Below are 26,247 nucleotides of genomic sequence, written 5' to 3'. Positions count from 1 at the left end.
TTCTGAACAGGCTTGATTAGTGCCACATTAATTTCCTGCCCCTGAGAGCCGCCGCGTGAAAGTGCTCACGCGTGGTGACCGACAGAGCGAATGGTTTCCACACAAGCCATGGATGCTCTTCCTCAGCCTCCGAGGGGTGCGAAGCCAGCGTGGCTGGCTCCATCACACACTCCGTCCTGCCAGATCCCTCTCCTGACGCTGTCCTATTCAATAATTTGCTAATTAGATGGCAGGAGGCTGCACTGGCTCCGGGCAGCTCCTGTGTGGCCACCCAGGCACAGGCGTGCCCAGGGACAGCTGAGAGGCAGCGCAGGTCACCTCCAGCAGCAGCTGCGGTGATCCGAGCCTCTCCTCCACCCACCTCTCACTTGTTAATTCAGCCTCACTCTTTGCCTTCCACGGCTGAAGCTGCCTACCAGTTTATTGAGGTACAGAGAACACCCATAAACAAAGGTGCAGCACTACCATTCAAGCCTTAATTGTAAACAATATGAAAAGAAATACTGAGACGAAAAAGCCTGCCCCATAAAGTTACCTCCAAAAGCTTCTCCTCTCTCACAGGTCTGTTTAGAAATGCTTCTCTTAGAGGTTCACATGTTTTAGGCAAATGGATCCTATACCCTTGGAATTGTGCCATTTGTGACCTATCTCACAGTATTCAAATATTACTATAAAAAGCAGAGCTCTGAGCAGCACTTAGAATGCCTTTTAAAATATTTTTTACATTCAAGTAGTAGAGCCACTTGCCCTTCTCTCCACTGCAATACTATCACACCATCTTCTTTGTCTTTCTTTTATTTATTTGCTATTGAGACATTTTGAGGGTATTTTCCGCTAACTTCAAGTTTAATATTCACTGACCACACATTGTAGATACACTTTCCTTTTTGCTCATTTTATGGGTTTTTTTATGGTTTCTAGTATTTTCTCTTTCCTCGTACTGAAAATTTTGATCCACATTTCAAAGGACACAGGTAAAATGACACTCTACACCAAAACATAAAACAATGTTATTTTCCACATTACACCAATAAATTCAGCCAAAATGAATAATGAATAACACAGGCTGTAATGGCATAGCCATACAGTTGATCTTCCCACATGCACCAACTGATGCCTCTGTTTAAAAAGCAATATTGAATGTTAAATGTGTTAAAGGAAATCACAATGGCTTTAGGTCTTACAAACACAGTGTAAAACAGATTTTCAGGAGGAATTCCCACCATGATAAGATAGGAGCTGAGGTCTTCAAATTGAAAAAGAATGAATATTAGCCAGGGAGGCTAATCTCAAAAGACACGGGGACTATTTCTTTCGTAAAATTATATATACTCTTCATTTCCTAAAAGGTACAGCAACTGAATACCCCTTTCTATTTCTCCCTCTAATAAATTCTGTATTTTTAAGAGCCTGAACACTAACCATTTCCTGGAAAATAGGAAACTCCCGAGGGAAAAAAAAAGACAACATAATTTCTGTGGATTCTTACTTTTACAAGAGCTTTACCTTCCTTTGTAGCCTGAATGTTTGAGAAAATAACCTCAGGCAGGACAAACTAAACAAATCCTACTTTTCCTTAATCTGAAAAAGACACTGCTATTATACAGAGCAATAGCTGGCCAGAGACTTCTCAGTTGTAATCACTGTTACTGCAATCCTAAGACTGTAGAGAATTAACAAAATAAAACCAAACCAAATTAAGTTCACTTTGATGGTAAGCCACAAGCAACAGCAAACTACAGAATAATTGGAAATAAGAGAGAGATGGACAGAAAAAAATACTTAATCCCCAAACAACATCCCATCCTCTCCACAATCATAGGAAGACTAGGGTGGCCAGGGAAATGCTCCAAGTCTGTCTGATAACTGCTGTGATCCCAGAGCCTCTGAATTATGTGAAGCCGTCTTCCAACTGAACACTGAAATCATCACATCCTCTTTTCCTCTTAGAAATTTAAGATTTATGTTCATTGATTTACTAATGGAAGGGGCAACACCCCCTTTTTAAGTAGCATTAAAGTCTGCTTGGGATTTCTGCCTCTCTTTGTGCAATATGTTTTAAATCCAACTTGTAATGAAAAAAAGGCAACTATGGAAGACATTCTTGCTATTTTATATAATTTAATGGTATCCTTCCCCTCCCCTGAACTTTCAGGCCAAAATCAATGCCACACAAACCTGCTGAACAAGAAGCCTAATTATTCTAACGTGTGCAACCAAAGTGATAGGGAGTTTCTCAGTGAAACTGATAAGGAGAGACAGAAAAGACTAATGAGCAGCCTGCCAGTGCTCCATTGCTAGGCCAGCAAAGGTCTCCGTGGAACACCTTTAGTATTGTTCAGTGGAGAGACAGAGGCTGGGACACAGCCAAAAATAACACTCAGGGATTGAAAGAGTGAACACATAACATCTGCAGCTCTCAGGTTCTTAATCCAGGCACAGAAATAACTTATTTGAAAGAGTGTTACCATCAGAAAAATGCCCAGTGTGGTGCAGAAAGAGCCAATTAAATGCTGAACATTACTGAGCAGATAGACCCTTCTTGCTGTCAGAATACACTGACAAATGCCTTCTTGACCCATGTCTGTGGTGCAGGTGACTGAAAATAAAGGCCCTTGATTAAGGAGTCACCAGTATTATTAGTGACCAGCGATCAAACTACTGGGCCTGCAATAATCCGGCGTGAAAGATGCAGAAAGGCCAGTGGTGGCCAGCAGAAGCAGCAGCCTCAGATCAGAAAAGGAAGCATCCAACAATATCCAACTCCCTCCTGTTACTCCTAGGGTTTCCAGTTTACCAGTGAGTCATCTTTTGACCGACAAAAATGTGTGTTCTTCCCCAGCAATATTTTGTGCAAGACAACCCAGGTGCTTGAGTAGCTTGTCTTTGAGGCAGCAAAGCCATATTCCCCTCTGTACACAGAGCACACTGGCATCTCTGCTCAGAAAGTCACAGCTTTTCCTTAGATAAAACTGGCCATGTCACACATCTCCTGCTGCTGAATTTCTGTAATATTTTGTGTATGATATACCTCAATACCTGGTGTTATAGAAATAGATGCTCTGGGGAGACCTATATCTAGGGGAGGAGGGGAACATCCCCTTTGGTTGCACAACTTTTCACTTCTGTTACCCCTAATGAGGGAGAGAACTTGAAACAGCAATTTAGAGAGCCTTGCAAGACAGCAGGAATACATGTCAAATGGGAGTGTAACAGCTTCTTAACATACTTCCATTATGGCAAATTCAGTCACCCTGCGAGGTCCAAACCATTAATTTCTCCCCACCCCAGGATAGCATATTTGGAAGGAAATGGGGATTGAAGTCATTGTTAACATTGCTGCTCATTTGATAAATCTTGTGCTATGGGTCAGCAACCTCCAGTGCTGATGCCAAAAACCTGATTTTAATGGTAAGCACCAGAGCAGAGCATAGGCAAGGCATCACCAGTAAGGGAAGCAGCATCTCAGAGACACAGCCTCCCACTTTCCAGGGGGCTTTTACCACTACACCAAATTTACAATCTGGGAAAGAAAATGTTGTCTGCAAACACCAACCCTGCCTTACACCAAAATATCACCCAACCCTCCTGTTTTCCTCATGTCTAGTAACAAACTGGTATTGTACAAAAATCTTCTCCTGAAAGCCTCAGTACCTAGATTTCATGGGTTGGAAAGTTTTTTCTCTATATTCTACAGTGACACAAAACCAGATTTTGCTGTACAGACTTCACTGTGTAACACTGAAGGGCACACTACAAAAATCAGTTCCCACATGAGATCAACAGAAAACAGAACTTTGACACCTTCCTGAACTTCACCAACAAAGCTTCATTTTATCTGAGTACCAGCTAACAGAGACGCCATTCTTTTTTTTTTTTTTCTTTAAGTCCTTTTTGACAACCAAGCATGAGGAACAATCTCCTCAATTTATATTTCCAGAATAAAGGAAAAAGAAATGTAGTTGCAAAGGATCATCCCTTGCTTCTAAAATCCCCCAAAAGGCATATTGCATTTTCCTTTCTCATAATATTTAATCAAGTCTACTTCATTACAGATAAGGTCAGAAAGCTCATCATGCTGCAATTGATGACAAACAAGATAGTGCCCACAACCCACAAAGACTGACCTAACTGTCTAATTTGCCTACATTTCTGCAGGCCAAATTTACTGACATTTTGCACAAATTCAAAGCTGACTTGAGCCTGATGACCTTTTATACCTCTGTAATTAGTCTTCTGTCCTTTTTCAACTAGAAAAACAAGCCATTCTTTACTCACCTGAGTTCAGTGGTCCATCTGTAAATTAGAAACTTCAGCATCTACTCAGCCAGTCAAAAAAGTACACAAAAAAGGGAAAAATATTAAGAAAGAAAATACACAAACTGTAACCTTTCAAAGTCAAGAAACTGAGTCTGGAAAGGGCCTTTTAAGATAAACATGCCAATTTCTAAAAGAAGAACAGAAAAAGCAGAACTAGTTGGTGGACCCAAATTCAATAAACAGCATTTTAATCATGCTTTTCTAAAAAAGCCAATATAAAATAAGGGCACTGGCACAGACAAGAACCATGAAAAAACAGTTGGGGCAATAAAATCAAACCAGAAACCAAACCCAGTAAATTTAGTCCCTAATGCTAACAGTGCAGCACAAAAAGTGCAAGGCTAATACATTGATTCAGCACTAGAATTTAACCAAGATTAAAAACACAGAGGTTTAACTGCTGAAAACATCCACTGAGAGCTTCGTTTATGTATATAATCAGGGCTTGTAACCCAATCCTACAGTTACAAAAAATACTTCCTAAATATGAACGTAAGCCTAAAAAGACGAGTTGAGTCAAACCTCTGGAAGTTCTGGATGCAGATCCCTGCTGCAGTCAGCAAGATGCAAGATCTGCTTTTCCCCAGATGGAGCAGAGGGGAGGCCAAGGTCAGAGCACTGCCCTGCACTTCGAATTCCAGTCTCGAGGAAAGAGGGAAGGACAACCACCAACAAGCAAGGAACAGCCAACTTTGTTCTCTTCTGCCTTGTAAAACCTGAGGGGATGTGCTCAGCTGGCCATAAGCACTTGATTCTTTAGCCCTGGGATTTCTCTGCCCAACAACCAACATGTCCCTGCAAACACTATGAAAATTACACGCTCCTGTGGACCACCTTCCCTGAGTTCATGCCCTAACACATCACAGTTTGGGAGTCTCCACAGCAGTCAGTCTCTTTAAGAAAAGCATGCCCAAAAACAAGTAAAGACTTCATGTAAGGATATTTCAAACCAGAGAAGCATTTCTTTTGCATAGCTCCATCATGAAGCATACACTATCTAAAAAGCTGCCAGAACTGGCAGCCTTGTATTCATCAATGTCGATTTTTTTAATATATATTTTCTTTTTAGAAGAGCTGCTAATTACAATCATACATGAATTTTTTAAGTGGAAGTTTGGATTTTTTGCTAAGTTTAATTAACCGAAAAATCAGCAGGGAAAATTTACTGAGCAATTATATAAATTCAGAATTCTCTATCTGAATTTTAATGCAGAAATACATCCCATAGGGCAAGTCTTTATTTTTCCTGCTTCAAATAATCACATTTAAGTGGTGTTTCCCCCTAGGTCATTTATCTTCTACAGTTTCATTTCAAAAAGTTTGGTTACAAACTTTTTGGTTACTTTACAAAGTAGCATGTTAAAATATATTGATTAAAAAATGACTAATGAACCCTGTCAACCTGGAGGAAAAAAAAATAAAAGGAAAAAATCCAATTTGAAGTCCAGCCATTAAATAAAAGTCAAGCTCGGATATTACATATTCAATCTCATACCAACTTCTGACTTTTTGAAGTTCTACATCACTGTTTGTTGAGTATTTTGCCCACTTTCCTAGTGTGTTTGTTTTTTTCAAAAAACAGAGTGCAGAAAAACAGCAATCTGACTGCACAAGATAGTGCAAAAAAACAAAAAACAAGCTGAAAAATACAGCTTTCTACCCCTTCCCATGATGACAAACTGGCCCTACTGCCAACTACCCCTTCCACAGGGATCTGCAGTTCTACATTTGAAATTAATTCCATGGGGATAAAAGAATTTGCGCCATGTTTGGACCCATACAGCCACGTCTAAGCTTTCAAAAATAGCCATCGTAATTCAATATATTACATATAACCCTCATCTTTGTTATTTGCAAAGGAAAGGAGAATCTGCCAAATCCTGGAGCAAAACCGTATCTAAGAGAATGAAGCTCTGAATCGGAAAGCACAAACATTTTGTGGGACTCCTGAGCCACAAGAGTTGATACCCTTTGCTGAGCACCGATACTTCTGACACTGGAAAAGGCCAGGGCAAAAGGGGGAAAATGAGCAGCTCTCCTTTGGCATCACCAGGAGCCCAGTCCTTCATGTGCACGGCAGGGTGAGCACGGGCAGCGCAAAGCTCCCGTCCTGTCCTGTCCCGTCCTGTCCGCCAGCCCCGAGAGTAGAGGAAAGAGATAATCTTAATTCAAAGAGAACTTTTGGGGCTTTTCTTAACTGACCTTGTCCAGAATTTTATTTTTCTTGGCTTGATTCCAATATCAGCTGCTTGCTGTGAATTGGAAGCAATGTGGAGCAGGAGTCAAGGTATCTGAGAGATATGAATAACAGAACAGCTAATCGATGCTGTTCTTTTACAGCAATCACCTTTCCACTCTCGAAGGACAGATCACTTTGAAGGTTACCCAGGTAAGAAGGCTGTGACCTAAAAAGATATGCTACACAGTAATTTTATGCCGGCAATCAAGCAAATCCTCTAACTTTAAATGAACTCCACGGAGTTTACGCGTGCTTTAAAAAGAGAGAAAGCAGCCGTATCACAAAAGCTCAGTAGGCCTACCGCACATGAGCTCCCGCTCTGGAAATCAACTGCAGTTTACGCTAAACTTTGCCCAGCGGTTCCCGGCTGAGGCTGATCATAACGAAAAGAAGGCAACGTTCGGTTTGAAACCGGCGACCTCGCCAGCCTGGACACGGGCAAGGTGATGGCAGAGGCGCCGAGAGCAGCAGGCTAGAGGCATCTCTACGCACCCCCGCATGGGAGGGAGGGAGGGAGGGAGAACCGGGCGGCTGCAGCCACTCGGGAAACCCGAGGTGGTGGCCCTGGCCAGGAGCGAGCGGGAGCCCGTCCCGTCCCGAACCGAGGCGGGAGGGAGGCGCTGCCCTCGCACGCCCCCCGGAGCGGCACCTCCCCGCCAGCTGCCGGCTGGGCTAAACCTTCCCCGGGCCGCCCCTACAACTCCGCCCGGCATCGCGCGTCCCTCCAGGGCTCCCGCCCCGCCGCCGGGACCGGGGGCCGGGTCCCAGCCCGGAGCGAAACAAAAGGCACGGAGCTGCGCTGCCGCCCTCGCCGCCGCCCGGACTGCGCCCGGCCGCGGCAGCCCGGGGACGCGGGGAAGGGCGAGCGGTCCGGGCGCCGCTCTGTGCGGAGCCTGCCCGCGGATTACCCGCGCTAATGGGATTACGCGGGGCCGAGCGGGGTGTCCGCCGGGCTGTCACCGCCCGAGGAGGGGGCGGCGGTGCCGGGGCGGCGCTCGGGGCCGCCGCTGCCGGCCGCCCCGCGGGCGGGTCCCGCCGCTCGCCCCGCAGCCCGGCCGCGGTGCCCGGGGGGCGGGCGCCACCCGCCGCCGCTCCCGCCCGGCCCCATTGTTTGCCGTGCCGCCCTTACCGTGCGCGGGGCTGGGGCGGCGTGGGCTCCCGCCGGCTCTCCTCGCTGCGGCTGGTGCAGGGGCAGTCGCGCTTGGCCGCCGGAGGTCCGAGCCATTAAAAGCTCCGCGGGGAGGAGGAGAAGGCGGAGGCAGGAGCGGCGGCGGCACGGAGAGGAGGACAGCGAGGGGCTCGCAGGAGCAGGGTCGCCATGTCCGGCTTGGCAGCGGGGGGAGCCCAGCGGGCCGGCGCGGAGGAGAAGGAGGCAGGCGGCGGCGGAGGGGCCGGTCTCGCTGCCGCCCGCGGACCGGGGCAGCGGGAACTGGACGCCGCTCGCCGCCGCTCTGCCGCGGCTGCACCTCCCTCCCCTAACCCTGCCCCCTCCCGGAGGGGGAGCCGCCGGCGGGAGCAGGCGGCCGAGAGCCCCCTCCAGCGTTCGCGGGCGGCGGCGGCCGCTCGGATCGGCGCGGCCAGCGGCCCGCCCGGCCCCGCCGCGCTGCCCGGGCGGCCCGAGCCGGAGAGGCGGAGGCGCGGCGACCACCGCCCTGCGCCGCTGCGGTGCCGGGGGGGCTCCAGATATCCACATCTCCTCTGCCTCCTCCTCCCGGGCACCAGAAGGGACGAACAGTGCCCAGGTGGCCGCGGTGTAAGGGAAGGGTTAACCCCGGCTGCAGCCCCGGGGCAGTGATGGGGGCGAGGCCCCGAGGGTCCCTGTCCCTTCCTGTGCATTTTGGGGACCATCGGGCGAAGGCGGCCAGCGGGACACCCCGCAGGAGGGCTGCGCCCCGCCGCCCTTCCTCGGAGAGGGAATTGCTCGCCGACGCTCGAGAGGCTGTGGAAGTAGGCGGGTCCTGCAGCAGGAACCAGGACACTGCCTCAGGGGTTGTGCATTAATGGGTACCCCAGCTCTGCTTTAGGAGCCAGGCATCAGGAGAACAGAGCGGTGCTTCATGTGCAGGGAGACGTCTCTCCACACTCATTTTAGTCCCAAGTGCTTGTCTGAGGTGCCGGAGAAACCAAATGACTAGGGGTGTGAACTGTATTCACATTTACGGTTACTAGTTTGCCATAAAGTCTATTTTCGTCCTCGTTAGACAAACACAGATCAGTAAAGATTAACCAGTAGAAGCAATGTGGGCTTCTGTCTCTCACGAGTCTTCGGTACATCAGAAGAAAGGAGCCGGGAGCAGGCAAAGGGCAGGGCTGGGTGCGTGCCTCCTCCAGAGGCTGCATTCCCTCACAGAAGATCTGGAGTTTCAGCAAAAACGCTGTCACACCTAGGGCCAGCCGAGCTGTCTGCATACAGCAGCTCTTAAATCACCCCCTTACATTTGCATGCCTGAAGAGTTACAGCGTGTATCTATCTCTTTAAGCCTTCTCCGGTCTTTCATGGGATGTTTTTCCAGGAGGAAGACTGGGAGGTGCGCACGAATGAGTGATGCAGGGAAGACCCTTCAGGACTTTGAAGTTCTCTCAGTGATCCAGGAGTGAGCAGTAAACTAGGTATGTAATTGTAAAGTAACCATTCTGAGCAACTAGCATTTAAAGGCTATTTGAGGAATCATGCTGCTATATCTAGTTTTTAATCACAGGAGGGAAAAAAAAATTATATTCAATCTCTATATTTTTTTGTCCAAGCCTTGGTCTTGCTTAATCTCCAAAAGACAAAATCCTCTTCTGTCAACAGCATTGCCTCTCTATGCACAAACCTCACTACAAATATCTCAGTGCATTTGCCGTCGAACCTCATGAGATCAAGAGATCTTAATTTCTCTAGTCAACCCTGAAACCTTAATTAAAATTGCATTCATTATTGAGTTAACAGCTGGAAAGTGCCTTTACCTCTCAATACCTGAAAAATATATTATTTCCCGCAAAACTTAAAAAAAAAAAATCCATGCAAAATGTACTGTCTGTAGAAGATCCAGAAGCAAGATATCTCATTCTGACAATGTAGAGTGCAAATGAAGTAGAAATAGAGTAAGAGGAGAGAGTATTTTGGTTGGAAGGGACCTATGAGGACCAGCTAGTCCAAGCGCGTGACCATAGGAACTCTAGTTAAAAACACTGACATAATAAAAAGATTGTCTTTTCCCAAGTACTTACTTTGTCAGCAGCTTTAACCCTTGTTCAAGAGTGGCAGCACTTAACATTTAGAATTTCCTGGTGCTTTTTATCTACACTTCCAGATCGCTAATGCCTCATTCACACCTAACAAAAGAGTTGTTGTAATCTAATTCGAATGTATGATGTAATCTTCAATGCCTTCCAAGTTTGAGTGGCATTTCTGGGCACTGAACAAAAGTAACAGGTTGCCTTGCAGCTATTGACCATTTCTTACCAAGCTCCAAAAAGCAACAGGGAAATACTTTCTTGAATGGTGACCTTAAAGTTGGTAAGGTGTTGGGCGTTTCTCTAGGAGCCATGGGCAAGTTTGCGTGTGTTTATTTACTCAACCCTTCGATTCTTGGGTCTTCTGAAGGCTGTCAATGACAACTAGGGAGTTACATCTGAGAAGACGGCAATCTTTCTCTCAAACATATTTCTATCTTGTAAATTGCAAGTGGCAGCATCTTGCACTCTTCTGATGTGATAGGTGAGAAAAGCACTCACTGCTGCTGTTAGTTTCCTGTAGCACACTGGGATACATTTCTTCCCTGTTGAATAAGATGTGGAATTTGTTGGTACATCAAACAGGATAATTTGAGAGAAAAGCCTTTTGTTTTTAAAAAGTCACTGAAATTAGAAAAATTGTTCTAATTAGCTCATGTTTCTGAAAGAAAACAGACAAGCTTTGTCTACATCCACTGACAAAGAGAAGAGCTGGAACTGTATTTCAGATTATTAGTTTCTGCTTTACCAGATAAAGGAGAACCCAAGAAAAAGGAAGGGAATGAGAGAAGTATGTTAAAAGGGTTCTGTCATTTTGAGAGACTGCATCTCTGCATCTTCTGCCTTGTCTTGTTAGGAAAGAAATAGCAGTGGCTATAACAGAATACAAATACAGATCTCTGGAAAGCCTTCACTTTTACTCATATCTCTCATATCCTGGCATGATGTTCAGTTATTTTTTCATGGACACTTTCTCCTGTATGTTGTGAGGCTCTAGAAGGTATGCAGGCAGTTAAGGCAGAGTACCTGCAATTTCCGTTTTCTCCTCCCATGTGGGAATTTGTCTGCGCTTTGTCTAACTAAATGACTGGACTCAAACATCAAGTATTTGGATTAAGTTCTTTGGTCTGGTTTACACTAAGGTCATACTGGACTCTTCAGTGGTCCTTCTGGCCTTAAAATCTATGCCTCTTTTGTGAACTGCTTTACAGTATATGTTGAGTTCATGTCTTTCTATGTTTCATTAAGGTGAGAAGCTAAGATGATGCCTAGACTGAAATCCATGTATTTCAGAAGTCTAGTAATTCTTTTTCATAAAACATTCCACAGATGTTTTCCCTGGAGCTTGGAATTTTGTTTCAAAAGACACTTTCAGCAAATACTTCTGTGCTGGATTTATCAGTGTGTTCTTGCATAAATGTGGTTTGGAGCTCATTCTTGCAAACCTATGGCATTTGATTTGTCACTTTTAGGCTCTCTTATGCATTTATGTTAACTCGTGTAACTCATCTTTTTTTTGCTAATTTCAGTGCAAGAACGTAACAGAACTATCCATCTTCCAGCATTATTTTTATTACACATTTTGTAGCATTCAGGATTCCCTCTACATTTCAAAGGCTTTTGTTTGCAATATATTCTTTTCCATGTCTTCTCAAAATATTAAAAATCGTCAGTTGTTAAGATTACCCCTGGCTATTCTGTTAAGATTACTAATGTTGAAGCAATGTGTCTTGTTTCTACATTTCAAGGCAATGTTCAACTTATAGCTAGAGGCAGTGGTCTTTTACAGTTTTCATAATAGTGTATAGTACTAGCAGTAGACCATGTCTTAACTTTTGAGAAAAAAACCAAGTATTTAGCCAGTTGGCAAAGGAGTGAATTTCTAGGCTCAAATTTCAGGATTTCCATGTGAAAGAAATACTCAAACATTGAAAAGAAACCATTCAAACACTTAGAGAGAGCTAATTAACAGATTTTGTTTACTGTCTGCTCAAAAGGTATAATATAATGAATTAAGAGAGAGCCTTTTAATGGTGTTTGCAAGTTTCCCAAGTCCCTAAGAATTTATATAAAGAGAATTTTGCATGTCAGGTAGCTGTAACAAGGTTCTCTCCCCAGCCTCAGCACACCAGACAACATCACCTCAGTTGCATGTTGCCATATTTACCTTGTGTTATCCAGTTTGCCTGTTTCAGGATAATGAGTGTTACTTTAGCTGTGTATCTGTGCTCAGATCATCAACAGTGCAACAGTTCATAGAGGAATCATCCCTGAAGCTTCAGAGCTAGAATGTTCATTTGAAATTCATTAACAATTTATACTTCTCAAAACTACACAGACTGCATCAGTTTATACTTTTTTGCTGCTTGATTTTTCCCATCTACAAATCCAAGTTAGGAAAAAATGTTTGTTTTTAAATGACACTGACATTTCCAAAGTGTTGATTAATGTACAAAACTGTCAACGACTGCAGTGTAAATTTAAAAAAAAATTAAATAATTATCGATAAAATAATAATTTATAAAATAACAAACATACTAACATTCAAGAAAAAAAAAATAGCCAAGGAAAAATACAGACGTTTCTTACATTTAAAAAAAAAATCATTTTGCTGTTCATATTCATGCTTCCTCTCCTACAATCCACTTTCACCTTTTCTTCCAAAGAAGGGAAGAAGAACACTGAATATCAGGATAAAATGTATATTCTACACCAGTATTTCCATCAGAAACTCTGTCATGGTGAGGAGAGAGAAGTGATAAGGGGAAGAAAAACTATTAGCAGAGCTCAAAAGATGTCATACAAACTAACCACATTAATCTTTCAATACTGCTTTGGAGAAGAAAATGAAATATGTTGTTTTAAATGGAAATGTGTCTTTAGAATTCAGAACCTAGGGTAGAACTCCCAGCACCATAGTTCATTCTCTTCCATTGTTTTTGTAATTTTGGACAGAGCAAACTGTTTATCTGTTTAAAGAAACAATGAAACAAACAAAAGAGAAACAAAAAATGCTATACTTTTCTAGGAGGAAAGTGCAACTAAATTTGTTAAATTATTTTGAAACCAATTAACTGTATGATGAAAAAGAACCTTTTAAGTACCTGGACTGATAAAAGTATGGTTTTAAACCAAAAAAAAACACCCCATTTTTGTAGCCTCTTAGAATTTATACCGTGACTAAACACAGCTGAAATGAGTCTCCTTGCAAATATGAAAAGGAGAACAATATAGGACATTAAACATGGCTTTTAGCATTATCAGACTTAAAGATTCCCATGAAAACAATAAATCTCTTCTCTCCTCAACACTTCCCGCCAATATTTTTGCTGTGACCCTCTACAAGGGAATACATCTGGAACACATCAGTGTGTTTGAATAGATCCCTCTGGGATAATCCCCACTTCAAAGTAGTGGTGGGGGAGCCTTATCTGGCGCTCTGTTGCATTCAGGATCTCCCATGGGTCCTTTCTGATTTCATGCTGGCTGACAGACGTTTTATTTTTACAACGGGTAGTTACAACAGGTGGCTTAGTTATTGTCTTCTCCATTGTGGCATTCTCGGGTTTTAGTGTTTAGAACATCTGAATCTGGCTGTGGGGAGCAACTGTAAAACCTGTCAAAGCAAACGTCAATGCAGCGTATGATTTTGCTAGTTCAGAAGGCAGCCTCTAAAATCAGCCCATTCCTAAATGTCAGATCAGAAGTCCAGTTTTCTCAGGGTGGTAATTTTTATGTGTCCCACATGAAAAACATAACAGAATTAAGAGAAACAAGATCATAAATTTTCTATCTGTGCTTAACATAATTAGTGAATTCCTTCTTCAAAAGGGATCTGTGAAACTTTCTGTTCTGAAAGTGAAAAGCATTAAATAATTTACAGAAATAACATTTCACTGTAGAAAGCTTAGCAAGATCTGTATAATCCGTGGTTAATAAAATAAAACCATTAGAGACTTGAAAAACATTTTTTTTCTGCTTATTATATTTTTTCCTCAGAAATAAAATTCCAATGAATGCAAACAAAACAACTGCTCTAGGAAGTAGAACTTAGATGAAAAAAATATGAAGCATCATTTCCATTTTACTGATGAGAAAAATCATCTACAATGACACGGTCTATTTTCTACTACAGATTCTTTTCAAAAGGAAGAAGGAATTTTTTCCTAAAAGGTCAGGTATATTGATTGAACATACACTTTTCTGCCCATCATCTCCCATCAAATTGCTGACAAAACTGTCCAGAACTGTTGGTCATGTTCCTCCCAAATCTGGTTTTTCAGTGCCAAAGATGTTCTTTAACCTGTTCTGTGTCTCTGCCTGTAGCTTTTAAGTGTGAGTGATGAGGGCTGTCCTGTTTCCTTGATTCTATGCTGAAGACAGACATAGAAAATTTTTTGTTTACAGCATCTTCATTTTCTGAGATGCAGGTCAGAGGCACATAGGGTATGAGTTTTTCCCATTCCTGTTTTTTTCCACCTAATATAAGGAGTCAAAATTCATTACAACTGTTTCTAATTAGATAAATTTCCCACCCTACTTAAGAGGAAAAAAATCTCTTATGTTTGTTAATACTAGTGTGTTTTTTTTGTTTTCTCAGTTAGTGGTCTGCATGCCATATATATCTTATTCCCCTCAGCATTTTGGTGTCCCATAGGATTCCAGTTTATTGTGCAGTTTTCCACTCTATAAATATTTTAAACATGAGATTCATGGTTTACTCTGACAATGAAATACAGAAAGCAATCACTTTTGGTTTATTGGTAATCTCTAGGAAACTATTGTCATTTAAAAATATCTAGGTTATCTCTAGTGACCATTTGGTATTTCCAAATGAACCAAAAGAAAAAACAAATATAATTTTAAGTACTAGATTTCAAAATGGACATGAGCTTAATATAGAATTGGACTGAATTAACTCTGCTGAAATGGGACAAGCTTAACCAGAATAGTTCCCAGGAACTCTATTAAAGTATCAGGAGTAGTAAAAATAGCCCATAGTAAATTTAACTTCTTCTTTATAAAAAAGAAGCTCCCTATTATCTTATGCTTTTAAATTCTGAAATGCAGTCCTGTCTTTGATATTTCCAATTGCTTTAGCCCAGCCCTGTTTAATTTGTTCCTTCCATATTTTCTCTGCAGTTGATAACAACATTGGGTATCACACATCTGTTCTGTGCCACATCTCCCTCCGGCACTGGAGAGGAAATCTTAATCCCTATTTCCTGCTGTCACCTCTCATCCTGAAGAGGCAGATCAGTAACAAAAGAGCTGCAGTTCTCATAAAACCACCCAAATATTAAAATGGTTTAATCTTCTACTAGGAAAGGCAGAGTCTCACCACATGCCTTACTTTCTACTGTACTTAGATCCTTCTGTAAACTACAAATATTTAGCATTTCAGATCTGCCATATTTGAATACACAAAACCAATCAATTATCTCCTTCAAAACAGTGCAGAGAATAAAGGATAGAGATTTTTATTATGTTTGTACTTAATTATAGATTTCTCTTTTGTCTTTTATTTAGAATTTAGTGTCAAGGTAAAAAACCACTTTTTTTTCCTTCTCAGGACCAGAGCAAGTATCTCCATGAATATTAGCACTGAGAAGTTTTACACAAGGTGATTCCTGCTCTAGTTGATCCTGTATGAGCTGTGTGAACAATTATTTTTATCTCCCAAAGTCCCATGCAAAGATTGTGAGTTTTGATCTGTATAAGCAAATTCAGTGAGAGGAAAGTGAGGAGTGCTGTAGAGAAAGATGTGTACAGAGGGCTGTGTGAAGCCTGGTCAGAGAACTGGGTGTCTGACAGAAGATGGAGTAATGGAGCTTTAGGGAAAGAAAACAACAAATGGAACAAAGGTAGTATAATCCTTTTCCTAGCCTACTCTTCCAGCTGCTGACAGCCAATTATTTATGGACTTCTTGAGCAAGTAGTTTCCTCAGGAGCACCTTGCTTATTAACCATTCACATCCCCTTGAATAATTGGTTTTAATTATCTATTTTTGACTTCCAGACACATCCATTAGAATTTACAGTGTATGAAAAAAACCCTGTTGGTTTTAAACATCCTATATCATACTTTTTTTGGGCAGTCTTGTGTTATGAGAAACAGTGAATTGCTCCTGATTTACCTACTCCCCTGCTGTCTGTCCTGTAAACACTTAAGAGTTCAGTTTGGCATAAGAATGATGAGAAGAGTCTAATTCCAACAGCTTGGAGGTTGAGGTTGTGGAGGCCTTTTCTTTGTTTTTTTGTTTACCCCCAATGATAATAAATAACTATGGCACAGTATTTTAATAGCAACAAGGGCAGATGAAGATCCTCTCTCAAAATTTAATATAACTTCTTTACCACTTAACCCTTTTTAGCTTTGCACTTGAAATGTGTGTTCTCACCACACTGCCACTTCCAGCTAAGTCTTTAAGTTTTTACTCATTGTAAGGACAGGAATCCACATTTTTTAATGTTAATACAGAGCCTCAGGAGCTCATCTACAGAGCTGCCATTCCTTTAGCTTGCTCCCAGAGACTGACAGGCATCCCAAATGAAACTAAGTTCCTCCTTATCCCGAGGACAAGAAGTGGCAGGTTCCAAATAGAGTTTGGCTTCAAGGTTGCAAGGAGAAAGTTGCTATGGCTGTCTCATTTTACAAGTAGACATTTATCCATGGGCATGTACTTTATTCACACTCTTTAATGACAGGAGAAATACGGATAGGGAGAAGACCTGGCTAAACCTGTACTGATTTAACACTTCGCTTTCTCTTTGTTTTCTTTCATCTCCATCTACTGGCCAGAAAGAGCTTTAACTGGAGCACAGAATGGCTGAAACAACCACTGAATCCACACAATTCTTCACACTAACTATTGACAAAAATTGGTAATCTAGGGGGAATTGGTGTCACTTTTGGTTTATTTGTTTTCCAGGGATACCAACTCTCTAAACAGACAAAACTTCACAGTAAAACCTGTCTCTTGGCATTTTATTTGCAAGTGTTTAAAAATGGTGATATTGCATAATTTAATTCAAGTAATATAGGCAAGGTTAGCTTCCCTGATTCAATATCCTGTGTTACATTATTTCTCACTGATCTGAATTCACATTTCCAAGCTTTTTTTTGGTTGAAAGATAAGCATTGGTTTTTAAGATAGTATATGAATTGAATATTAAACCTTTTAATTTATGGCAAATCCTATCACCACAAGACAAATACACAAGGCCTGAGCAGTTATTAAGGAACAGCATTTTGTTAACAGCACATATTACATGAAAAATTGTACTTCAGATATATTTAAAATAAAACTTGTTGCTTCATAGGAAAAAAAGCAGCCACACATTTAGTGCAGAAATAGTAAGTTGAAGAAATATCCCCTTTCTTTTTTACTTCTTACCCACCATCAGAAGACACTGGCCATCTGCAGTAGGTAGCAAGCAGTGGTAATGGTGTTGGCTAAATGAGAGGCAAGTAACAACCTTCAGAGTAAAACTGACTGAAGTTAAAGTTCTAATTCCCATCAGTCACCATTAAATTGGGGATACTTCACTATATACTCCTGGGGTCCTTTGAGGAAGTTCTGCTGACATGTACCCTCCCCATTCTTCTGGAAGAAAATTCCATTCCATCACAGAGTATGGCTCATCTGGTGCCTCAGGGGAGCAAGAACACACAACCCCCCCCCCAAAAAAAAAAACAAAACAAAAACATAAACCCCCCCCAAAAAACAAACCCTGAAAAAACAACAAACCTCTTCAAGTAAGTGAAATTCAACTACACATACCTGTCTGCATCTAGTGTTACATCAGCACAAGTTATTCTAAAGCCTAGAGTGGTAGCAATACTAAACTCAAAAGACATTCTGATTTCATGGTTGAGCATTCACAAAAATTTCTCTGCACATGAACTGAGGTCATAGGTAGCCTTTGGAGTGATAAAGCAAAATCATGAAAGTCAAAATTGACTCCTACCTTTGCTTCCTGAAAATGTGCAGAAAGTTTATCACTGGTCTGAACTGGAATGATAGGAAATGATCTGTTGCAGAGTTATAGAGACAGTCTCCCCACAGCAGAAACTGCAGTTCCTTATCTCTTAACCAAAGAAATGAATTTCACACCAACTCCAGCCTTGCAGCATCTCCTGCTTTCAGCTAGGGTGTCATAAATTTCTTGCCAGTAACTGTTACAGCGCTGTGTTTTGGATTTGGAATGTGAATGTTGTTGATAATACATTGATGTTTTGGTTTTTGCCAAGTTGTGTTTATCCTACGTCAAGGACTTTTTTCCCCTTTGTCTCATGCTCTGCCAATGAGGAGGTACACAAAAGAAACTGGGAGGGACCATATCTGTGACAGGTGACCCAAACTAACCAAAGGGATATTCCATACCACAGAATGCCATGGCCAGTGTATAAACTGCAGGGGGGGGAGTTACCTGGAAGGGTAACTGATCTGGGTTTAGGAAAGTGGGTCTGGAATCGCTCAGCGGGTGGTGAGCAATTGCACTGAACATCATTCATTTGCTCATCAGGAGGAGATATCCCAGGCTGCCACTCCCATGCTGATTTCCTAAATAGGCTCAGAAACGCTGAGAGGTGATGTGGCTTCTCTACCACGTAATTAAAAAGATCAGAGTCAATTCAGTGAGCAAAACCTGTAAACTTGTGACAAATGTAAAGACCAAACATTTAGGCCTTGTGGGCTGTGAGGAACAGAATGTTACCTTTGAAAAGCAAATACTCTGATACACAAAAGTGGTTGAAAACTCAAGAGATAAATCTAGATTTTGACTAGAATAACTGTACTGTGGCTGAAGTTAACATTTAGTAGTCAAAGATAGGAAACACAGCTTTCATGTTTCAAGTAGGCCTCCATTCCTCATTTCTCTTTTGCATCAGAGAAGATGCTGTAGAAGCCTTTTCCTGAAAAAATCCCATGACTTCTACTCAATACTGAACCCATTCCTCCAAGTCTCTGAACAGAGGTTAAGCTGTCCTGAGAGATGTTCTTCCTTGAAGCAACACAAACATCTTCTTGATAACCAAGAAGGGAAAGGACCTGTACTAGACAGACACTTAGATCCTGTTTATTGCTTCATGGAAGACAACAAATGCATTTCTTAGAATTTAAGGTACCCTGAAGCCCCATAAAAGAAAGTAGCATTTTCTAAGTTAGCAAAGGACAAGAAAACCAAATGATTGAATAGAATAGGCCAGCCAAGGCTCCTCCACAAAGATGCCCAAAGTTGAGAAAACTCATGGTGGAAAGTACTTGACTTTTGTATTACTTTTAATAGCACCCTCATTGTATTTTGAAGACTCAGTGTATGTGTGCATCCCATCAGATACCACCAAGGCAAAAACAAAGCTACAGTTCAAGAGCCTGAGGCAGCTGCATAGCCAATACAGACAAGCATACACACAGTCAATAGGAAATTCACCTTCCTTCTTTATTTCATCAAAAATTCCAACTGTGCAACATGTCTTACTCTCATGCATGTATTTCATACATGAGACCGACAGATCTAGATGTGTAGAGAACAGACAACATTTGGCATAACAACTACTGTTCTATGCTGGGGAATACCAGCCCTTGCACTCAGCAACACTTTGAAATCTCTGCAGGGAGAAAAGCAATGACAGAATGCCTCAGCAGTACACAAAGCCCATGTTGAAAGCATGAAGGCTACAAGTCACTTGCTTACATATATTTTGTACAGGATTCTTTGGGAGATCTTGTAGACAAAGACAGGTAAAGAAGACTTGACATTCATCTGCATTATTATCTGTCATGATGAACCTAGAGCTGCAAACACAAAGCAAGTGGCTTCACCTTCAGAACAGTAAGAACAGGTGAGAGTTAAGATGGGAACTCACACTTCAGGGAGATGAGCTACTTTTGAAAGCAGTGCTCATGAATGCTAGTTACTATCATATGCTTGTTAAACAGGCTAATGGAACTCCAGTACTGGAACACCTGCATGATGTTCTCTAGTTGTGCTTTTGTTACTGAGTGCAACTTTGAGCACTTTTGTGTGGACGTCTAGGGTGGATTTGGTACCTCTTTATTCAGGCAAAGCTAAACACTGCTATTGTTTGCAGTGCTCTTCATGCCACACTAGGTACATCTCTCAACCCACACAATAGCTGAGCAGTTTGTTACAGCAAGATTGGACTTATACCCTGGAAAAATGGTTGAATCAAAACTACCTTTCCTGTATCAGTACCACAGTTTAAGATTACTTTGGCTCCTTCATAAAGATGACATTATTTTTACAATAGATAGCTGCAGATAAAGCTACTGTTCTACTACTACACTTTCTTTGGGCAACAGTACTTAAGTGCAATGAAGAACAGGAGCAGTTTGACTGCTTAAAAATTCTGTATTAAGGAACAAGAAAAGCCAATATAGGTGATCCAGACAGCTTTTAAATATGTAGAAAGGGAGCATAGTTTTTAAAGCTTCTGCAATTTGAGAAAATGCCACAGAAGCTTTTGGATTAACCTTGAAAAGTTCAGTGGGGACGGGCAAGAATAAGTCTCCAGGTAGGACCTGGAACCAACCTACCTGTTGAGCTGACAATGATTCACTCAGTGTCCTTTGCTTTGATCAAACGATTAACAAGGCAAAAGCAACTGCAGAAAGATGCTCTATGCTGGCTCTAAAACACAGAGCAACTCCAGCTCCTGGTTCTATTTGTTCTCAGTTACTTTGACTAGAAGAAAGGCAAGAGGATTACAGCTTGTCCATTAGGAGAGCAATTCAAATACTGTTTATGTTACAGAGGGACAAAGTTGACACTGTTTCTGGGAAATGCCAAATGTGCTATGATTCTCACTACAGTCCTAAGAAAGTGGAAAAAAAATCTAGGCTTCAAGATCTGAGAAAAAGTACAAAAAGTTTGCTGCAGGGAAAAAATTTACATGTTTTAGACTGAGGGGAAATTTAAATAACAAATACCTAAAAAACCAAACCCCACAAAAAAGAAAGATGATGGAGAGAGTATAGCAAAATTGTTATTGTTAGGACCAATGCTTGAGATAACTGACATGACTTACTGGTTCTCTCACAGTACTGGTATCCAATACTTAGTATTCATCTTCTAGATGCATGAATGTTTGAATTTCTGTAAATAAGAGATTACCAATACTGAATAAAGTGAAAACTGGAACAGCACTTTGTTGCACTGTTTCAGCTGCCTCTAAACTAACTACATTGTCAAATTCTATGGTTAAGGCAGTTTATCTCACAAACCTTTGGGTATAATGGTCCTGGGCTGGTTTTGGTACACTTCATTCTTTATTTTCTTTTCTGAAACAGTTTCAGAGGCAAAACTAAGTTTATTCTTTAGTATGAGAGGCATTTATTACATGTAAAGTTCTACCTTTTCTTATTATAAGGGAAGAAAACTTACACCCTTTTTGTGGAAAGATCTGTTTCAAGAGACAACTGAGATCAACTTGAAGAACACTTCAGGAAGAAATTAAGTTTTTAAAGATCAATGCATATATTAACAGCTTTGAAGTAACAGAGTGGAAAAACCAGACTCACCTTTGTTAGAAATCAAATACTCTATGCCTATGTTTGCTGGTAGATGATGTATTGCTCTTAAAGTACCAGAAAAGACCTGAGAAGGTGTTTTTGATTCTTTCAGGTCAGGCTGTCAACTGCATGATGGCTTTAAATGAAACACAGGCTACTACAACAGGTTTGATGCCTACCAGATCACGTTGCACATTTGCAGCTGGTACAACTCTACATTTGATAAGTTAAGAAATGCAACTGCATCTTAACATGAAAAACATTTTCAAGTCAATATACGTATATTTACTGTCACACAAGGAATGCCATTAAGTTTCCATTCTACACACTCAGGTGAAAAATTTGTTAAAAAGTCAAGAAACAAAAAAGCATAAAATCTGTAATAGGCAACAATATACAAAGTTTCAAATATAAAATCGTGACTTGTATAGTTTGTCATTTTCATCTTTTCACAAGAAAAAATTAAAAGAACCACACATCACTGAACTTCTACACAAGCTTCTTGTGTTTGAATGTCATTTATTGAGGAGTGAATGAGATACTGTCAGACATGCCAAAGAGACTTCACATTCAAGGGCTGGAAGCTGAACAGCTTTCCTCATTGAGTCACTATACAAGTTGTTTTTAGGAATCAAAAGCGCGATCAATGAGGTCTTCATGCTCGATGTTTGTCTTCAGTTTTTCATCTTTTGATCTACTATCTTGTTGGGCAGAAGGACACTTTCTACCCTACAAAGACTCACACTCCAATTAATACAATTAACACTAGTTGTAGAGAAACGTTTATCTGTTATAACGTACATCTACTGCTGAAGGTCTTATGTCTAATGAGAAAATTCAACTTGTTTCCCTTTCACCATCGTATGGATGGCTGATAACGTTAGAAAAATACTCTTCAGTGCTATTGTAGGGTTTACAGGAAACTTCTTTCATGTTGTGGGATAGAAACCGATTTAAACACCGTTCTGAAAGAATGCTTCTTCCTGCTGCCACTGCCTGTAGGTTGCAGAAGAATGGCCTACACGCACTACAGTTCTGGTTTTACTCAGAAAAGAAACAAAAGAAACCTAAACAATAGGGTAAACGTTTATTTGGAGTTAGTTTTCTTGCAGATGATAATTAAGGCCCTTCAAGCAGAGTTCAGGAGCTCCTGTATGGCTGCCTGTTGATCTGCATTGAGCTGTGATATGCATTCTGTCCACAGTCCTCTGGATGTCTAGAAAAAAAAAGAGAAGTGGTCTTTATGCAGGCTGAAAGTGTCCAAGGCACATCCTAAATTTTGCTATGTTTATAAAGCTCAACATTCACACAGCTTATTCCTGTAATATATATATGCCAAAGAGACTGAAATCCTCAGTGATACACAGGTTCAAGTTAAGATGCTCCAAAAGGCTGAACAACAGCAGAACAATTGATTCGGAACCCCTGGGAACTCTCTCTAACAACTATGTGGGTTAAAAATGACACTCCTGTCTGTGTCAACCACAGCCTAAACCATTTGATAGTTTTGCACTAAAGTTAAAAGACCAATGTTCAGGCAAAACTGAATCATGCTTCTTCCACGTGAGTGTTTTGGGCACTGGTGCAGCAGTAACACACTCAGATCTTCAAGGTGAGCACTGGGATTACAGCATGATGTGCTACATGAGGGTATGCAAAATTCTGCTGCCAACACAGGGTGTAGCTCTTCAGTGAAAGGTCAATTACTTCTCAGAGAGAACTGCACAGCATCTATCTAGGTAAATGTAAACCCTTCATCTGTGCTGCCACAGCTCTCAGGTGAGACATTAGCTTTTAAAGTCACCATCAGTAAGGACTGTTCTAATGGTACCAGAAAGTGCTAAATATTAATGAAGATTGAGGAAAAAGTATTTATTCACTCATCAATAGAAACTGGAAGCAATTGGCACCCTGCTTTCTTTAGGATAATGACAGGGAAAAAATTCCAGGTGACTGACTTTAGGTCTTTAGATTGGCTTTTGCAATAACAGTATGATTCAAGTAAATTTTAAAAAAAAAGTTTAATTTATACTTGGTATATTTTATGTTCAGTTCTATCATAATGTCCTTTTCTCAAAATTTTTAAGTTTAAAAAATATAAAAATGGATTGAAAAAATTCAAAAAGAATTGCTCTCAAATGTAAGTTTGTGTGTTTAGTTTTAAATACCATTAGGCATTTTAGACTCTTAATGTATTATGAAATATTGCAGAATTAAATGCACTCTTCCAGCATATCTGATGTATATTTAAATTGATACTTTACACTGAAATATTTCTGGCCTGACAATACCTAAGCAAAGAAGTTTATACTCAAGTCCAGTAATAACCATGTTGATCATGACCATGTTAGACACTGGCAGTGAAACAGCTTACTGAGATAATTAAAAAAAAAAAGTCTCCTGGACTCTGAGAAGCAGGAGCTTGTTAGCAACTCCATAACCTTGAAAATTCCTATCCTAGACTCTTACACTTAAGAGTATAAAAGTCTTACAGCTTTACTAAAGTCAAAATACTATATGTGAAGAGAAATAGTATTGGTAACACTGTGCTAAAATTGTACTTTTTAAAAGACGTGACTTTTAAGATTTTGTTTTTCTCCTCAGTCTAAAGGTAAAGCATACAGCCAATGCTGAAGGTCTTATCTCATATTAAAGTTTCTATCAATCCTGGCCAGAACCAGACATTGTTGTGAACAATTAATCTATACATGTATGTGCCACAGTATTGTTAAAAAAAAAAAAAAAAAAAACTTGATGATTTGAGGTGAAGTGAACAAATGCATTAGGTAAACTCTAATAAAAAGGTGCATTCCTAGACTTTGAGTACTAACAGCAAGGATTTGTATCTGGCAGGCAGTCACACTACTTTCACTTTGTAACTTGCTCAATTTCCTTCTCTTATGCCTTCAGAATTTTAACAACTTTTTCTACCAGACAAAATGGATGTCAGGCTGATACACGGACATGTGTACAGGTGAATCCGTTCCAATATCAAAATTCCTAAAATTCTTGAACCTGAATTTTGCCAAAGCAGGTCAAGTAGAAAGGCAATAATTGAAGATCAGCTGCTCAAAATCCTCCATGCTTTTTTATGAGTGAGATGCTTACCAAGCACACTCCTTTATCTCATTAGTACTACATCCACCCAACAACGTTTGGCCCTGGAGTAGATCTGCGCCATGAGCACTATTGCTTACAGCACCAGAGAGAAGTGCTGTTTAAGTACCTTAACATCCTCATCAACATTAAGCAACTCATTATGGCATAAAGGAAGTGAACCTTAAAGCAATTCCCCAAAGGCAGGGAAAGCATCAAACAGCCACCTATATTTGCACAGGATTGAAAAGGGCAATAAAATAACTTGAGGTTTGCACTCATTCTCTAACAAAGAGCCCAAGCTGCTGCTGTATTAGAAAGTCACCACAGGATGCTGCCGACCCTTACAAGAACCACATCTTGGATCAAATCCTGCAGTACAGTTCACTGATAAAAGGACATGCAAATTTCTCTCCAGATTCTAATTTCTGACTCAGAAAAAAAAACCACAAAAACTAATACTGGCTCACACATTAACCATCTAGCTGCATGAAAGTTAGTTACAGTCATTTTATTCAAGTGCAAACGTCACCAAGTTTTATCATTAATCATTCAATCTCCAAGATCACTGATTGAACCATTATTCTCTAAGGAGATAAGGCTCTCAAAACTGGTTTAACAGTTTAGTTCCTCCTGCAAGCAGATTCTAAATGTTCCCTTTATACTTAAGCAAGCATTTATTTACCTGCACTTGGCGAACAACATTAGCCAGCCGCTTGGTACATGGATCTTCATGTTTGATAGCTTCGTGGATTTCACCATCCGCAATTATACCAAGTATTCTGGGAAGGTTGGAATTGTTGGGACCAAGGACAATTGGGTTATTGCTGTTACAAAAGATATATTACAAAGGAATTAATGTTTATCTAAAATAATGTAAACACTTTACACATAAGTGAAGTGATTTTGAATGATCTTATTCTAAAGCTGCTTATTTAGGTTTAAGTTTCACACACCTGAATAAGTATACACAGCTTTGTTGCCTGCTGACAGCATGTTCCCCCTTCCGTTAATATTTAACCACCTGATTCTTTACTTAGCCTAAAATTTATCAGGAAGAAGTTCTGAACTTTACAGAATGGCTGAGTTCCATGCAGATGGAACTGTAAATAGTGTTACAGAAATACGTTGCTAAAAGGACTTATTCCTCCCTCTCCCTCGTGCCTCTCAGGACCTTGTGTTACTGGCATCAGGAGCGCTGGTAACTTCAGCTCTCTGCCAGCACTCGCCATGACACAGCAATCAAGCAGTTCTGCTCCCTCTTTCCCAGCCAAATACTGGAGTGAAGGAGTATTAGCTATCAGGAATCTGTGTGGAACACATGATCTACTTCCAGCCCTGCCCATTACTATTGCTGGAATGCAAAGGCTGTGAATGTAGGACTGGCAGAGCTCCAGAGAAGCAGGTAGCCAGGCTGAGCCATCTGCACAGAGGTGGGTACAGAAGTGTGCTGGTACTGCAGTTCTCAATTTCTACGTTCCTGTTCACATGCATTATTATGATGCCGCTCATCTGTATCTAACTGTTCTATAACTAGTCTAGGGACTTCAGTTGCCATTTTGAGACTCTGCCTTAATAAAGCACTCAGAGATACAAGGTCTTCACAAAACAAAAAAGACTGTAAGAAATTGAAGTTACTTCCTTTATATATTTCTCCTAAGATGTAATACAGTACCAGCCGAATGTACTCGGAGGCTACATCTTTTTGCTCATTTATGAGGTGTATCACACTAGAATAACTGTTTACGTTTTTTCCCTCCATTTACCTACAGGAAGGAACACAAACCAAAAGAATAATCTGTGGGATAAGATGCTTTCAATGATAGCTGAAAT

General features: G+C 40.9%; 3 protein-coding genes across 8 annotated transcripts in view; 1 reads left to right on the top strand and 2 right to left on the bottom strand.

The window, feature by feature from the left end:
• The window catches only part of FARP1 (FERM, ARH/RhoGEF and pleckstrin domain protein 1), a 200,425-nt gene extending 192,413 nt beyond the window's left edge, over positions 1 to 8,012 (bottom strand). For 4 of the 6 annotated variants that reach the window (XM_021530281.3, XM_021530283.4, XM_021530284.3 and 1 more), the window contains exon 1: positions 7,689 to 8,012. The gene's annotated coding sequence lies outside the window, so the exon portion shown is untranslated. Of the gene's footprint in view, positions 1 to 6,860; positions 7,158 to 7,688 lie in introns of those variants that run through there. The other 2 variants (XM_085581574.1, XM_021530282.4) reach the window with 2 other exon arrangements.
• The window catches only part of LOC146768734 (uncharacterized), a 28,669-nt gene continuing 9,287 nt past the window's right edge, over positions 6,866 to 26,247 (top strand). Inside the window, exons 1-3 of the mRNA XM_085588461.1 lie at positions 6,866 to 7,002; positions 7,497 to 8,312; positions 9,073 to 9,169. Coding sequence (XP_085444587.1) covers positions 6,866 to 7,002; positions 7,497 to 8,312; positions 9,073 to 9,157 — 1,038 coding nt within the window. The 3' untranslated portion in view covers positions 9,158 to 9,169. The remainder of the gene's footprint in view (positions 7,003 to 7,496; positions 8,313 to 9,072; positions 9,170 to 26,247) is intronic.
• IPO5 (importin 5) overlaps positions 19,205 to 26,247 on the bottom strand; it is a 45,427-nt gene continuing 38,384 nt past the window's right edge. The window contains exons 25-26 of the mRNA XM_021530287.3: positions 25,100 to 25,241; positions 19,205 to 22,534 (exon numbers count right to left, since the gene is read on the bottom strand). Of these exons, the coding sequence (XP_021385962.1) occupies positions 22,448 to 22,534; positions 25,100 to 25,241 (229 nt within the window). The 3' untranslated portion in view covers positions 19,205 to 22,447. The remainder of the gene's footprint in view (positions 22,535 to 25,099; positions 25,242 to 26,247) is intronic.

Source organism: Lonchura striata, chromosome 1 (assembly GCF_050655825.1).
Source record: "Lonchura striata isolate lonStrDom1 chromosome 1, ASM5065582v1, whole genome shotgun sequence".
Taxonomy (NCBI): domain Eukaryota; kingdom Metazoa; phylum Chordata; class Aves; order Passeriformes; family Estrildidae; genus Lonchura; species Lonchura striata.
The sequence above is the reverse complement of the archived record's forward strand: the minus strand, read 5'-3'. Positions and strand labels throughout refer to the sequence as shown.